The sequence below is a fragment of the Dermacentor silvarum genome, chromosome 4, assembly GCF_013339745.2.
Source record: "Dermacentor silvarum isolate Dsil-2018 chromosome 4, BIME_Dsil_1.4, whole genome shotgun sequence".
NCBI lineage: Eukaryota > Metazoa > Arthropoda > Arachnida > Ixodida > Ixodidae > Dermacentor > Dermacentor silvarum.
This window is the reverse complement of record NC_051157.2, coordinates 224,063,995-224,081,248: the sequence shown is the minus strand read 5'-3', so window position 1 is coordinate 224,081,248 and position 17,254 is coordinate 224,063,995. Positions and strand designations below refer to the sequence as shown.

At 47.8% G+C, this 17,254-nt stretch overlaps 1 protein-coding gene across 1 annotated transcript in view; it reads right to left on the bottom strand.

Moving 5' to 3' along the window:
* Positions 1-17,254, bottom strand: part of LOC119451004 (nitric oxide synthase-interacting protein-like) — a 175,950-nt gene that overhangs the window by 93,867 nt on the left and 64,829 nt on the right. The window contains exons 3-4 of the mRNA XM_037714442.2: positions 9,440-9,545; positions 7,880-7,995 (exon numbers count right to left, since the gene is read on the bottom strand). Of these exons, the coding sequence (XP_037570370.1) occupies positions 7,880-7,995; positions 9,440-9,545 (222 nt within the window). The remainder of the gene's footprint in view (positions 1-7,879; positions 7,996-9,439; positions 9,546-17,254) is intronic.

Below are 17,254 nucleotides of genomic sequence, written 5' to 3'. Positions count from 1 at the left end.
CGAACGTGGTTTGAAAACCATGAAGCTGCCCTCCGGTCGTGGGATGACTTCCGACAGGAGCTGTTGGCTACGTATTCGAGCACAGACCGCCGAGAAAGAGCTGAAGCCGCTTTGCAAGCAAGAAGCCAACGAAACAACGAAAGCGTGGCAATGTATGTTGAAGATATGTCCCGCTTATTTCGCCGGGCCGATCCGAGCATGAGCGAGGACAAGAAGCTTCGGCATCTGATGCGCGGTGTGAAGCAGGAGCTTTTTGCCGGTTTGGTTCGAAGCCCTCCAAGCACCGTTGCCGAATTCCGCGCCGAGGCGACAACTATGGAGAGGACACTCCAACAGCGAGCGAGGCTCTACAACCGCGATATGAATGTCGCATCTGTGGACACCATATCAACGGTGTTCGGGAACGGCGTCGATGTCTTACGAGAACTCGTAAGGTCTGTGGTTCGAGAAGAGCTCCAGAGGCAACAGATGAACAATGGCCCTACAGCGGTCTCTTCATTGGCAGAAGTGGTTCGTGAAGAAGTGAGACAAGCAGTCCGCGAACAGCACCCACAAGCACAGCCACAAGCGTCACCAATGGTACGGCCGACAGTATCGTACGCCGAGGTACTCAGAGGAACGCCTGGACGTACTTTCGTCACGGCACCTACCCATGTACCCGAAGGTCAGTTCACGCCACCTCCGCCTGAGACGAGATTGCGGAAGGCTGACATATGGCGCACTCCTGATCGAATCCCACTGTGCTACCACTGCGGGGAAGCTGGTCATCTCTACCGGATGTGCGAGTACCGCAGAGCGGGACTTAGGGGTTTTTCCGTAAACGCTCCTTGCCCAAGAAACGGCGAGCGCCCTTTTGAAATCCGGGAGTATTTGTCGACGCGCCAAAGCCCTCATACTTCACAGCAACACCAACCTCGGTCAACAGTACCACTGCGGTATCGATCACCGAGTCCGCGTCCATCCTCCAGCTCCCCGAGGCGAAGTTCCCAAAGCCCGCGTCGGGAAAACTAATACCGGCGACCTGTGGAGGTAAGGCCGCTGTCGACGCAAGAACAGAGCCTCCAGCGCTGACTCCGAAATCTAACGACAGACGCGAGAGCAGTTGCGGAAACAGTGACGTTACTTCCGATTTGTGTGTGGTTGTGGACGGCTACGAAATTACTGCTTTAATAGACACAGGCGCAGACCATTCAGTGATGAGTAAAGAACTTGCCAGAAGACTAAAGAAAGTGCTGACTGCTTGGAGAGGACCGCAAATTCGAACAGCCGGAGGACACCTTATCGACCCGGTGGGCAGGTGCACTTCTAGAATTGGCATACGTGGCTTCACATACGTCGCTACTTTCATTGTGCTGTCAGAATGCTCGAGGGATTTAATTATTGGAATGGACTTTTTGCAGGCGAACGGTGCAGTAATCAACTTGCAGGAATCTTGTGTGTCGTTCTCAACGAAGCACGCCATCGCTACGTTCGAGTGTGAAGAACAATTCGATGCGCTCCAGATTATAGACGACGACGTCACGATACCCCCAAGATCCAGCATAGCTGTCGCCGTAAGAAGCAACGTGTTCACCGACTATGAAGGAATAGCAGACAGTAACATTGGCCTCTTACTCGAAAAAGGGATCTGTATGGCCAGAGGTCTTGTTCGGCTGCGTGGTGGGTGTTCTAATGTCTTTGTCACTAACTTTGGAAATGAAGTCCAGCATATTGCGAAGGGAACTGTCATTGCCTGCCTTAATGATTATGTCCAGATTATGGATTTGAACCCTTCCGAGGCTGCACCACTCAAGTCTGACAACGTCGACTCCATACTCGCATCCATCAAGATCGAAGCAGCACTATCACCGATCCAGAAGCAGCAAATAGAAAGCCTTATACGAGAATTCGCCACGTGTTTCTCAACGTCATCCAAAGTCCAGAGAACATCCATCGCCAAACACCGTATCATTGTCGACGAAGCTGTCAGGCCTATTTGCCAGCATCCCTACCGAGTGGCACCGAAAGAGAGAGAGGTCATCAGAAACCAAGTTGAAGAAATGCTGAGAGACGACGTAATTCAACCGTCGACAAGCCCGTGGGCTTCGCCCGTGGTGCTAGTAAAGAAAAAGGATCAGACCTTGCGTTTCTGCGTGGATTACCGGAAGTTGAACGTCGTCACAAAGCGGGATGTTTATCCACTTCCGCGGATCGACGACACCCTTGATAGACTACGGGATGCGAAATTCTTTTCCTCTCTCGACCTCAAAAGTGGATACTGGCAGATAGAAGTGGACGAAAGAGATCGTGAGAAGACAGCGTTCGTCACACCAGACGGGTTATACGAATTCAAGGTACTTCCGTTCGGCCTCTGTTCCGCACCTGCCACATTTCAGCGGATGATGGACACTGTACTATCCGGGTTAAAGTGGCAGTCCTGTCTTGTTTATCTTGACGATGTCGTGATTTTTTCTACCACCTTTGATCAGCATGTGGAACGACTGCGGACTGTGCTCAACGCTATTAGTTCAGCAGGGCTGACGATAAAGCCACAAAAATGTCACTTCGGCTTCCATGAGCTCCTTTTCCTCGGCCATGTGATTAGTTCTGAAGGCATCCGTCCTGACCCTGAGAAAACTGCAGCAGTAGAAAAGTTTCCTAGACCAACGGATAAAAAGGCCGTGAGGCGATTTTTAGGACTTTGTGCCTATTATAGACGTTTCGTCAAAAATTTTTCGAAGATTGCCGAGCCGTTAACGCGATTGACTAAAGAAGATATACCTTTCATTTGGCTAAATGAACAAGAAGATGCATTCAATGACTTCAAGACCACCCGGTTCTTGCGCACTTTGATGAAGAAGCGGAAACAGACATCCACACGGACGCAAGCAATTTCGGGCTTGGTGCCGTCCTCGTTCAGTGGCAAAACGGAGAGGAAAGAGTGATTGCATACGCTAGCCGCACTCTTTCGAAGGCTGAAACTAACTACTCTGCTACGGAAAAGGAATGTCTCGCAGTAATATGGGCCATAGGAAAATTCCGACCATACTTATACGGTAGGCCGTTCCGAGCAATCAGCGACCATCATTCGTTGTGCTGGCTTGCAAACCTGAAGGATCCTTCTGGGTGACTTGCTAGATGGAGTCTGAGGCTGCAGGAATACGTCATAACGGTCGTGTATAGATCTGGTCGCAAGCACAGTGATGCTGATTGCTTGTCACGTGCTCCGGTCGAGTCTGCTCCTGTGGAAGATGAACACAACTTTCCGTTTCTTGGAGCCGTAACCACATCTGAGATGGCCAAACATCAACAGTCTGACGCCGAGATGCTTCTACTCATCAGGCACCTGGAAGGACACCCCGTCCATGTTCCGCGAGTTTTCAAACGGGGATTATCATCGTATGTGATGAGAAATAACGTCCTCTACAAAAGAAATTTTGAGCACAGCAGAGAGAAATTCTTACTCGTCGTTCCTTCATCCTTGCAATCCGAAATCTTGGAAGCCTGTCACGATGACCCATCCGCAGGACACCTTGGAGTGAGTAGGACATTCGCTCGAATTCATGCTAAGTACTACTGGCCAAAGCTATTGAGTTCGGTGCAGCATTATGTGAGAACGTGTCGGGATTGCCAAAGACGCAAAACGCCTCCATTAAAACCCGCAGGCCTCCTTCAACCAATAGAACCCCCAGAAGCCCCGTTCGAACAAGTAGGAATGGACTTGCTTGGTCCATTTCCGACATCGTCATCAGGGAAACGATGGATTGTAGTAGCGACTGATTACCTAACCCGATATGCCGAGACAGCCTCTCTAATCAGTGCAACAGCCATTGAAGTAGCTGAATTCTTTGTCACCAACGTGGTACTACGACATGGTGCCCCTGCAGTTATTATCACGGACCGAGGAACTGCGTTCACAGCGGATTTGACGCACTCCATTATGCAACTAACTCATACCAGCCACAGGAAAACAACTGCCTATCACCCTCAAACAAATGGGTTGACCGAGCGACTGAACAGGACGCTGACCGATATGTTGTCAATTTACGTAGACTTAGAGCACCGTACATGGGACAAGATACTACCATATGCAACATTCGCTTACAATACCGCATTGCAAGAGACCACTCAAGTGACGCCATTTCAACTTGTTTTTGGCCGAACAGTTACCACACCCTTAGATGCAATGCTGCCGGTAAACGATAGTGCAGAACAAAACCCTGAAATCGGCGAATTTATACAGAGGGCCGAAGAAGCACGCCAGCTAGCGCGACACCGCATTCAACAAAGACAGCGCATTGACGCCGACCGGTACAACTTGCGGCGAAGAGAAGTCGAGTATGCACCAGGTGACAGAGTATGGGTGTGGACTCCCGTACGGACGCGCGGCCTGTCCGAAAAGCTTCTGCGCCGTTATTTCGGCCCTTACAGAGTACTTCGCCGCATTAGTCCCTTAAACTACGAAGTTACGCCGGAAGGACAAGTGACCTCATCACGATGCCGACGTCGCACAGAAACTGTGCATGTGGTCAGAATGAAGCCATATTATGACAGGCAGTGAATGTTCTACCAAACACCTCTACTCAGTGCCATATACCATTTTAGTGCGGTCAACAGCTTGTCAACAGTTTCGCCACTTTACGCATCGGGACGATGCGTTCTTGGAGGGGGAATAATGACACAAGACAAAAACCGTCTTTAAATAACGCGCGCAGGTTCGTGCACCCTCGAAGAGGACAGCGGCGTATTAGAAGAACAAAGACGAAGACGTAATGGCACGTGCATTCACCGCACGCACTGGGAGATATGTGACCGTCGCCAAAAGAGGAGGAAGTGAAGCGTCGCTCGAGGAAAAGAAGGCTTCTTGATCTCCTGCTTGGAACGCTGCAGCTATTTAATTTATTTACTTGCCGGGCACAAGTTCGCCCCAATAAATAGTTATCTCAGAAGACCTTGTATCATTCGTTACAGTATTATATCCGGTCCTGCACTATAAGCCGTTACGTTATAAGTGGTCTATACTGTACATAAAGATCTTGCGGTATCGAAATGCGCATGCGCAGAATGTAGGCAGCCCCGTCGCCTCTCACGTACGTACGCTAAATCTGCGCCTTTGCATTGAGCACCCCACGTACATGACCGGCTCTGCGAGCTGCTCACGCAATATCTCGAAACAGCCGAGAGCAGTTTCAAGACCGGATCCGACCGTGCCAACTGTGCATGTGGTTAGTCACCGTAGTGTTGTGCTGCGTGTTTGCGCTTTTCCAAGTCCACGAGAGAACATGTAGGAATTAATGTGATGGCGGCGAATGAGCCGTGCCGTCGTTCCTACTCAGAAGGCGGCGAGCCGAGCGGAGGCTGCGACGACCAGCGTCTCAAGCTCCTGGAACAACACTGCACGTGCCGAGCTTGCGCTTCGAGCACGCGCTGCGCTTCTTTATTGTTTACTTCCTTACTTCCCGGACTCTGCTGCGATTGAGGATGGCAATACCGGGGAGTCGTTTAACATTGCTGCTTAAATTGTTATTTAATTTTCGTCTCGTTAATTCACAGGCGGAGACAAGTTAACGAACTAAATCCTGTATTACATATGGGTAGTCAGGACCCTCTGTTGTCGTTTCTGAAATAAACCTTTAGTTGCGAGGCTGTCATTACCCCTTTGCGGTCCGTTGTCGGGCACTGCCTGACAATGCAACATGGCCGTAGTGGTCTGCTGTCGGGCACCGCCCGACAAGGGTGTTCGGGGGTTAAATTTCGCGGTTTTTCTCACTGCGATTTGTGCGCATTCTTTGTATACATGATGCGCCATCTCTTGAGGGATAAATGAACTTTGTTTGTTGAAGTTAACTTTTTTGCACAATGTTCAGCATGGCTTCTCGATACTAGAGCGTTCTCACTTGCGCGCGGAACAGCACATTTGCGGGCAATAAATACGATGCGCCATTGCTTGAGGGATAAATAAACTTTGTTTGTTGAAGTTTACTTCTCTTTGCACTAGGGTGCAGCACAATGTTCAGCACGGCTTCTGGATACCAGAGCGTTCTCACTTGCGCGCACAACCGCACGTTCGCGCGGTTCGCTGAGAAGCATGACCACATTTTCACCGCGTGTGTTTTACGGTGGTGCATTTAGTGAAAGCTTGTAGGGGATTACATTTTCAATAGCTTATTTTGAGGCGCACACAGCTGCAGAATCATGGTGAGAAAGAACAGCGACACCTGCAGTACCACCGCAACCTCATCCTACAGCTGGTGGGTGATGTGAGGGCTAGAGTCAAAAAGCGGGGCCCGTCTGCGCAGAAGGAGTGCGAGGAAAGGCTAGATGGGAGGAGCCATTTCATCTACAAGCTCCCAGGCCGAAATAGCAAGGACTGTGTTGTTTGTAGGGATCAAAAAACAAACGGAGGCAGGAGAGAAACTGTGCTTTTCTGCAAAACCTGCAGTAACAACCCTGGCCTGCACCAAGGAGAATGCTTCGAGCGGTATCACACGCTGCTCAAATATCGGTAGAGGAGTTGCCTGCAGAATTCAAGAGAAAAAGTAAATATCCTATGAGTTTTTCTTCGGCAGTTTGTGGTTTTATTCGCGGCGCCACAAGCTGCAAAATAGTTTCGGACCAGGACAGCCGGAAAGCGGATAAAAGTTTCGGACCGCAAAGGGTTAAAACAAATTTTCTAAATCCCCCGATTTTTTGCGTTACATTGGTAACCTGTGACTTTAGGTCTCGATCCAATCCATAGACAAGTCGACCGAAGTCAGAACTTGTCTTTGTTTGGAATCGACGCTGTTTTCGCTATACTTGTGACTGGTTACGATGCTGCAATAACCTATGGCCTTTTGCGGTTCGACTCCCGTTCATTCGCAACGTTATGGCGACACAGCGCATGTGGTATGACAGCCACTTTGAGAGACAAGCAATTTTGATGGCCGAACAGCTGGGAAAGTCCGCCGCAGCTCGGTGTCTCGACGTCAACAAGTCGACTATTTGTGATGGCGGGAACCGCGGCAGGCCCTCTTTAAATGCGAGGCCAGTCAGAAAGGCTCTGTAACATTGGGCCTGGTGCTGACCACTAGTGAAATGGTTGTGCAGTCTTTTATGACGTACTTAAATCTCAAACAAGCTCAATGGCACGGAAGATGACTTAATTCTCGGGCGATCATTTTCGGAGACTCGGCTCGTCCCTGCACCGAACCTCTCAATGCCTCTCTTGGCGCTGCGAGCTTAGGACAGTGTCAGAAACACTTGTCGGGGATGCTTTCAGTGCCGAGTCATGCAAAATTTCGTGAAAGTCAAGCTATCTACGAAAGTGAACGCCTGAGAATACCGCCCAAGAAAAGCTCCGTCTCTTTAGACAATCATGATGAGTGAACTAGTTTCCGAATTGCGATTCCTTGAATAAAGGTACCATTTCTTTGTCCGTTCATCTCGCGTTACATTAGCGGTTTTATTCCTTTTTATTTCGCATGACCGGAATGTCGCCCCTCATGTTACATTAGGGTAAATACGGTATTGCACACCCGTTATCAGCTGGCTGCAGTGTGCTTACGTGCCAGCCTGCGTCTGCTTAGAACTTTTTTTCTTCAACGGACAGTACCACCGAGTCTTACGAAGCGGGTCGGTGCAAAATTGTGTCGTATAATCGAGGTTATTATAACATTATTTCTGTGGGGGTCTTGTCAGGACCAAACCAATTCATCGTCAAAAGTGGGTCGTCGCATGACTGGGGGACGCATAATCGGGGTTCCTCTGTAGAGGTTAAAAACATGGCACTCTATGGACAAAACGGTATAATAAGGTAAGTAATTTGCGATACAGTAAGTATAGTTATTGCAATTCATTAAATTCTAGTTGTTCCCCGTGCTTCCTTCTCGCAACAATGATTGGGTTGAAAAGGACTTACAGGCTTAGCAGTCCTGTCCTTCTTGGCACTCGGTGTCAGGCTGGGCACCCAGAAGCTGGGCAGCTGGGCGTCCTTGCCATTCACCATGTTGGACACACTGTCCTCAGAAGTGCTGCCTTGAAACCAGAGAGCCTCGCTTTACACATTCAGTAAACTACCACATCTTGCATGCCGAGTCGGGAAGCCCATATCAGCTGAAATTCCTGCAGCTGTTCTCTGTTTCTGTTTTTATGCAAAGAACTAGTCAATTCTCAATTTTTCGTGCTACATCGGGAAGCCAATCCGCTTAAATTTCTCCAGTTGTGTTTCTGTAATTATGAACTAAATCAGAACCACCGAGTGACCCTTCAGCTGATAGTTGGCGTTTGTAGGCCCGTGCGAATATTCAATACTTTCACATTTTCAATTTAATCTTGTCACGTTCTCATAACCGTGAAAACTAGGGCATTTGAGAAGGGTAGAAATTTGACCTTGTTGGTGTGACATACTGCAAGTGAAGCACAAAAAACAAGCGAGGGTGAGATACGTGGGATCTTAAAAGAAAAAAAAAAGTTATCGGTTTTAAATCCACACATGGTTGAAGGTTTCAAATAAATCATCTGTTGAAATGAGCCTCCCCTTGTGTACCGGCACCTTGTGCTTTACTTGCAGCAGGCAATTAGGCCCTGCCAAAGACCTGCAATGGGGGCCCCACCGCCAGTGTGGTTACACACTGGAGCGCCGGCTACGTAGCGCAAGCCACATTCAGTCATTATCAGAAGAGGCCAGAGATGTTGGCATGCTACCAGGAGCCGCTACCAAAGTAGACTCTACAGCAACCTCGAGAGGAAGAACCTCCCGTTTGACATTGCAAATGTTTTTGTGCCACACTGGCGCCGCTTAGTACTTTGTAGGCACAATTCTCATCTCGTGATTTACTTGCCACACTTGTGATGGCCAAAGCTGGTGAGGGAGATGGTAAGTTGTGTCTGTTCCCTTTCACGTATCTCCAGACCTTACGAGGCGTTCATTTGATCAATTTAATGTCAAGGTACCTTTGCGGGAACGTAGCCACGAACTTGCCTCGCAATCACTCCGTCTACAACTTTGGTCACCTGCAATGTTCTTGATTTAAACAACGAATACCGCAACGGTCACCCTTCCCCTTTTTTCTATTTGCATAATGGCGCAGATATTTTGCACCAAAATATTAGCCTCGCAGGTGTTTACTGTGCGGCAGTGTTGAATGCTGTTTCAGCAATAGGAGTATAAGAAGGCAAGAAACGGGGCTATCTCTTCACTTGAGAGAGCAAAGAACAACTGGACGACGAGACAAACAAACAGCGACACAGTCCTTCTTATCTCGCTTTGCGCTGCCGCTCTCCCCAGCAATGATGATGTACCAACTAGGCCAAATGCTACACTTTTAAGCTATCTTTAGTGAGCATTTGCTTAGTTCCATGCAGTCTACTGAGCCATTTGTAATTGGATGGTGTGGATTATGAAAGCAAAAACTTGACCTAACAAAAAACAACACAATGCAGGGATTGCAATGATGCAAGCCAGGGGCTGCATACATACCCACAGACAAGGAGGTAGACGCTGCGCTAACAATGGTACGCTCCTTGCAAACAAAGGACTCGGTTTTGGAACGCTCTTCTGCAAGGGCCAGCTCTTTCAGTTCCTTCTGAAAAAACCAAGACAATATCCTCAATGCCTTGCCACACAACGGTGAAACCAAATTATTAATGTTTCAGCACAATCTACAAGAATGCACACAGAGACACCAACGAAACAGGCGCTAGCTCCCAACTAACGTTTAATGCCAGATGTTCTGTATATACACAGAAAAAAAGACAAAAAGAAACAAAAAGAAAGGAGAAAACATAACGCATCACTTGATCATACCAACACGTGTGCGTTACTAAGCACCTCTTACCAGATGCCCTCAAGAAAATTTATTTCTTTGACAGATAAAAGAGACGGTGAGCAGATGCACTCATAACTATCACTTTTCGTTACTGCAGCTTCCACAATCTCGCACGTGCAATATGATCTTTGTCTCCGAACAAGACTGCAGTGTTGTCAAGATACAGAGCACACCCACAGTCACGACAGTGTAACACCAAGTGTCCTTGCTTTGTCACATTCCTGCTGTACTCCTTTAATTGACCGTTTAGCCATCGTTCCATGTGCCCTACGTACGTTCTGTCACACTATAGCGGTATTCGGTACACAACACCTTTGACACATGCGACGAGTTTTTCCTTGTGCTTTACTATGCAATCCTTTTGGCTTGCTACCGGCGATGACATCCTACACAAATTGGTCAACTTGTCTAGGGCTGACATGCCAACTTTCACGACTGTATTTCTTCTCGGACCATGCGATGCTGTGCAGATACAGAATGACGGCCACCTTCTTTCAATCAGGTGCATTTCCATACATCTGATACATCCTTGCTTCGTCTTGCGCAGAAGAACCTCTGCCACTGCAATGGTCAAGGACAGCCTGCTGAAGCTAGGTGCTGTATTTCGAAGCTTTCCGCTGCACACACGACTTCTTAAGTGCATTATGCAGGCCCATCCGAGTGATTCCCCTTTTTATCAGCTCGTTAAGATTCCCCGATCCGTTAGCAATCTGCAATTCTGAGGCAGTTGTACGCTATTTGAGGGAAGACAAAACAAAGGGATGTAGCGCCTTCAGCATTGATGTACAGGATTTATTTTACTCGATTCCCCCCACAGAGTTGTTAAAAAATGTTAAACTGTGTATTTGCAAAGATAATGATGAAGTAAAATTTAGAAATGACTGTGGAGTACCCGTGGAAAGCTTTATGGAAGTACTATTCTTTTATCTTAGGTTTACTTTTGTCGGTTGGAATGAAGCAATGTATGTGCAAAAATCTGGTATATGTATAGGTTCCAAGGTAGCCCCAATACTAAGCAACATTTTTCTAGCTCATGTAGACCAAAGTATTCACAGCGCTTTAGGAAGCTTGACAAAAATTTTCCGTTTTGTTGATGATTTTTTGGTTATTTTTGATGGGAATGAATATGGCTGCAATGTGGTTAATGTACTAAAAGTGTTTCATGAATGTGGCCTAGGCCTTAATTTTACCCATGAAATTGCTAAAGAAAACGAACTACAGTTTCTAGATTTGTCTCTGCGATTGCTATCCGACCACACATGCTGGATGTACAGCCCTACATCAAAGAAGGCCATATTACAGTACAAATCAGGACATTTGAAGATCGTAAAAAGTGGAATTGAGGTGCCTTGCCTTCGGGCTGCTTTAGAAATATCTTGTTGCCACCGAATAAAAGAAAGCTTTGCCAATCAGGTAACAAGGCGAGCTTCAGTGGGATTCCCGGAACGCATTATAATCAGAGCGGCCGAAAAAGTAATTAAAATAGTAAAGGGTGTACAACCCACAGATTCACGGAACAGGCTTAGCACGAACAAAAAGCACCTTGCGGTTGTACCTTACGTCCATTATTTTTCCCATGGGCTAAAGAATGTAGCCAGAAGGTATGACGTTGAAGTGGTTTTCAGCGCACCTAACAAGGTGCAAAAACTGTGCCAAGCTATTTCAAAAAAGTTTGACAATAGGGTAAAAAAAATGCAGCTGCGGTCTCAAAGAAGATCAACAAACTGCAGAATAGGTGTTGTGTACCGGCTTCCATTAATTTGTGGCAACATGTACATAGGACAAACCGGTCGGTGCATAAACACCCGTCTAGAAGAACCTGAACGTTCTCTCGGCAGAGTCCTTCCATGTTTTTCTCGTCACGAAACTCCGCCGTCACGCTATGGGAGAGGTTCATACGCTGCCCAAAGCTGCCGGGACGCGGCGCCACTGCGCATCGGAGGGCATCGTTCCCGTACCGAAACGCTTGCGCAGTGCGAGGCGAGCTGAGGGATCAGGTGCGTTCTGTGCACGTGCTGCGCTATTTTTCGAGTGCTGGACTATTTAGTTGAAGTGGCGGGGTGGGACAACGATGCCGAACACGTGTTGCGTGCCAGGTTGCCGTTCCAGCTACAAGGGCACGACCGAAAAGGTGTCGTTCCGTTTGCCTATTGACAAGGAGCAGCGCGAGAAATGGAAGCGGGCCATACCGCGGCAGGAAGGTGGCGGTTTTAACTTCGAATCGAAGTATACACTTGTGTGCTCGAAACATTTCGACGCCTCCGACATCGTCACTGCGTACAATTTCAACATCAACGGCGACGCCGTGTCCCTGGAGCGTGAGCAGCCGACGCTGAAGACTAACGCCGTTCCAAGGATTTTTGAAAGCCTTCCAGCGTACCACACGAAGTCCAAAGCTCGGTCCCGCTCATCGACAGTTCGACCCTCACGCAAACGACCACATGAATCGTCGGGTATGGTTGAAGTGCGCCGATCATGGAATGGTGGTATCTCTAACCAGCCATTTTTTTTAAATTGCTGTATTTGTGATGTGGCTACTTGTGTTCGTATGAGAGTTGTTTTGCCATGTGTTATGAAATGCCTATGCTTTACACTTTCTTGTTTACAGAAACAATCTTATGCATTGTGCATTTACTGCCATTCGTTTGCTGGTGTTTGTTTCCTGCCCCTTAATACATATCTCTCACGTTTGATGTTTTTTCCTTTATGCTTACTATATCAGATTATTATATATTTATGCTTATTATATCAGTGCTTTTAACAACTTCTTGCATTGTGAATGGTGGAACATTCATGACTGGACACCTCTTTGTGCTGTTTGTATTTCGCTCCACTTATTTTACATGATAAATAAATGATCATGCTTGTATGTTGTTTTTGCACCAACACGTTTTATTTCTTTTCTTAATCGAATTATAAAGCAGTTTTATTTTTTTAACACGAAAGTGTTTTATGCCGGGGTCCACCAAGACTTCACTGACGTATTTCCGTCACGGAAATACGTCATAGAACATAATACAAAGAAAGAAACCAGAAGAAAAAGTTCCACAAACATGCAAAATTTGGAAATCGAACCCACGACCTCTCGGTCCGCGACGATAGATCGCCGAGCGTTTAACCCATTGCGCCACAAATGCATTTGCAGAGAGCTACACAGACGCGCCTTATATATCTAACACTCCTCCGTGTACCCGCGCTCTTGCTCGGGGCGGTGCCGCCGCCTACGAGCAGAAAAGAGAAGTACTGCATTATGACACTAACGCGCACCGACAGTGAACCCTTCGGTGGTCTTAGCACTACGACGCCTCGATGCCAGCATTCGAAGGGACGCTGGCATCAAGAAGCACTACCAACGCCACCTAGGTGGCGTTCACCGTACTCAGCACAGCGGAGCGTGGCCTCCGCAATTAGCTCTGAAAATGTTTCTGAAGTTGATCGCGGAGGCTGCAATTACGACGCGCTGTACGCGCTGATTTGACTCGGTGACGATTCAGTTACGTGCTTTGTCTTGCGCGTTGTATTAGTGTGTCAGTTACGTGCTTCGTCTTTCGCGTTGTGCTAGCGTGTGCAGCGTAGTGCAGCTTCCATATGCACGACGGTTGCTCATGGTCATCGACGTTGGTAGTCGTGATGGAGGAGACGTGCCACCAGGCGTCAGCGTGGGTGCATCAACGCCTAAGGGCGCTTTAGCCACAAAACACCAATAGACATTATATATCAATGTGCAATAAACATTACACTACTTCTGTGAAGACACGTTTCACTTTCGTGTTCTATACCGATTCCTATATAAGAGGGATCAACCACATTTTTTTAAATTTTGGACCATGATAAGAATATCAGGAGCGGTAAGAATATCAGGACCGGACATCCTGTAAATAGTTGCGCATTACGAACCAAAATACCTAGTCTCATCGTTTTTGCGTCGAAACCACGGAGTAAGATAAACAGGAGCGCCGACTCCGCCGCCGCGCAACGCATTCGCTCGGGACAAACCGTGCAACACAAATTATACATCGCGTAGCGCCATCTGTCGAGGCGCGTGGAAAACACTTAACAGCTTGCTTCCATGTGCGCATGCGCTGAGTGGCGGAGACCGGCGGCGACGGCGGCGCAGAACGGGCAGCGCGGCACCCGCAGAGCGTGTCGTCTGCTACAAACGTGGACCCTCGGCCGTCTCAATTTGACAGCAATCAAACACAAAAAATATATGCGCACGAATAATAAAAGCGCAAATAAACACGCGGTAGCGCTTTTATGCACGCATACGAAACATTTTTAGATGTCTTTAGAGGAAACAGACGATAAATTATGCTGTACAAAAAGACACAACAGAAGTGCTTGTTTTTCACTCCTCTACATCTGTGCGGAAGCGAAGGTGCGAAATTTTCGTCTTCCTCGCTTTGTTTACCATGTCTGCAGTACGTTTATTCATGCCTGACGGAACAAGGTATCTTGATACTTGTGCGCGAAGAGACTAAGCAACAGGACAGTGTTTTGTTCCCGGCTGTAAATCTGGTTATGGCAAAGGACGCGAGAAGTTTTCGCTCTTCGTTTCGCCATCTGATCTTCAACTACTGCACCAGTGGCGTGAAAAAATTCCTGAAAGTAAGCGAGCGCTTAAAGCAATGGAAAAATATGTGTGCGACACTTCGAGAAGCAACTTATTTTTGATAGTTACTTCAGCAAAGACAAAGGCGATGTCCTACTAGATGTAAAGGAAGTGCCTCGACTTCGAAGCGGAGCCGTTTCTTCAATTTGTTTAGGGAAGCCTGGCATAGCTAAATGATGCTGAATGCCAGGAGGAACCAGAAGACGCCAATGCGGAAGGGCGAGAGGAGCCCAATTTAAATTTGTCTACAACTACACACAGTGCAGGTGCCTTTCCTTGTCCAGAGACATGCCGTAATTTAGAGAGAGAGGAAGGGAAAGAAAGGCAAGGAGGTTAGCCAGTGTAAATACCGGCTGGCTACCCTGTAAATTCTCAGCCTTGCCTTCGAGATGATTCCCCCAGTTATGCAGACACATAATCAGAGCTTCTCTTGTGAAATAATGAGCAGGAAACACTGGCAGAAATTCCTAATTATTATGTTTAATGAGAATCTGGCGATTCTGCTCAAAAGAGAACCGGGCGACACGAAAAGCACCGCGAGAAACAAAGAAGCAAGCGAAGCATCTTAGCACTTGATGCGTGCTCAGATAAAAAAGAGTGATAAACGTCAGCTTTTCCATAAAAACTTCTTTTCATTGTCGTCTGTCATTGCTTGAGACCACCCGAACTGCCATTATATCGCCTCACCATTTGCTATAGCTTTTCTTTCCGTCTTAGTTTCCGAAATTTGTTTATTTTCTGTTCCTGTGCCTTGTAAAGTTTCATGTAGGCCACCTGACAAATGCCCTGCATTTGGCCTGTATAAAATAAATTAAATAACATGATACATGACTTGTTTCTCCTGCTAATGTCACTCCGTGAACCGCAAGAGCTATGCGCGGTCCAGGCGTTAGGGCGTGCGCGGAGCAGCTGACAAGCAGGTGCCGCGAGAGAGTCCCTGCGCCTTTGCTCCTCTCCGCTACAGAGTTTTTCTTCATTCGTAGCGCCGTCTGGCGAACACGCTGTGAAGCAGGAGCCGGCGTTGCAGAATGTGTCCCTTCCAGACGAGCGGAGTCGGCGCTCCTGTCTTATCTTACTCCGTGGTCGAAACCACATACGAGCAGCTTGAATAAGTGCTGGGCTTACTAACGCTTCTAAAAGACTGCATGCTAAGGCAATTGCCTAATTACAATACAGCTAGTTTCAACTGTGCAGGTCCTAACACTTCACGTTCGCCTTAATCCGTTGCTAAAAGCCGCACTGAAGACATTTAGTAGTGAATTTTGTCTTGCATTTATCCTACCTAAATCTCATTCAGAAATGGCATCGTCTTGCACAGAAATCTGAAGTGCATGGAGCAGCTCAATTTCCTTTTCATTGTCATTAGGCATTCTACAGAAGCAGCCTTTTGCAATAACAATTTCATACTTTTGATCTCCGGATAAGATACTGCCCACAGTTTAACAGAAAGTGAACAGCTGTGCTCAGTGAACAATCTGGCGCTATGCGCAACGGACAGTTGGCGCTTACTTACGGGTGAGCGGGGGTGCAAGAGCCCATATGTTTGCATATGGTGATAAGTGGGACCACTGGCGCTTTGTGCGAATGCGCGGTGTCTAATTTCAGGCAAATATTAAACAGCGGAGCCTACCGAAGTGTTGAGGCGAACGGCGATGACAAAGAAATATGGGCCGAGACCGCCCGGCCATGCACAGCGGACGCATTTCGAAGGGGGTGAAATGGAAAACACACGTTTATTTAAATTTAGGTGCATTTTAAAGGATCCCAGGTGGTCAAAATTAATCCCGAGTCCCCCACTACGGCGTGCCTCATAATCGCAGCGCGGTTCTGGCTCAAAATCCCAGAATTGTTCTTTTTATTGCAATAGCAATTATATGGACACTCCAAAGCACATTTCTGCCGTCGGCGTCACCGTCGCCGTGAGGTTCCGTATGACGTCAACGGAGATGAAATCGTCGCTGCGTGCCTCCGAATGCTGTATCGTATATGCGAGTAAAAGGGCGCGAGGGACGCGCGATTTCATGGAGAGTGAACCCATAACGGACAACAAACGCGCGTTCTGCGCCGTGCTCCCTTAAGGGCTGTAGAAGTAGGCGTCTCTTTCCTTCTTTACAATCAGCATATATGTAGAGCAAACGCGCCTTCTTCCGACGCGCGAGAGGCCGTGGGGGAGGGGGGGGGGGGGGAGGGAAGGGAGGCGACGTTTAGCTGCGGCACCAAGTGCCTATTTATATCACAGGCTCCGACAACAGTCATCAACGCCGCACGCATTTTGTGCGAACGTGGGCAAAACGCCGACAGCGTCGACAAGTTCTGCGTGTGGCCGGTGCTGCTGCATGTCTAAGTTTATACAGCTGATAAAGCTACTATCATTACTACGTATAGCTCTCTACAAATTTGCTATCGCAATTGGCGCTTCGCCTTTCAGGTGAAACTGCGACCACTATTTTTTTTGGTCCGAGACCGCCGCAAGCTCCATGTTATGAGCGGCTTTTTTTTCGTCCCGGGCGCTCATATCATGGCAGAAGACGCAATCAGGCGGTTATTCAAGCATGTGGAATGTTAAAAATAGTTACGTGAAAGTAAACTGACGGTTGTGGAAGTTGAGAAAGCTAGAATACCGAGGTTGCCCCACACACAACCACAGCGGTATAGTGGAGTTCGCATGCCCTCGCATGCACGGTTGCGCCTCTAGCGGCGGGCGCTGGCTCTGTATGAAACTGAGGCGGCAGTTTCGTGACCAGAAAAGCATGGAAGGACTCTGCTCTCGGTAAAGAAAATCATCCACACTTGTCAAACCACTGTAATCTATGTCATTGTGATCCAGTATTTTTTGACACTGACATTTTGTTTT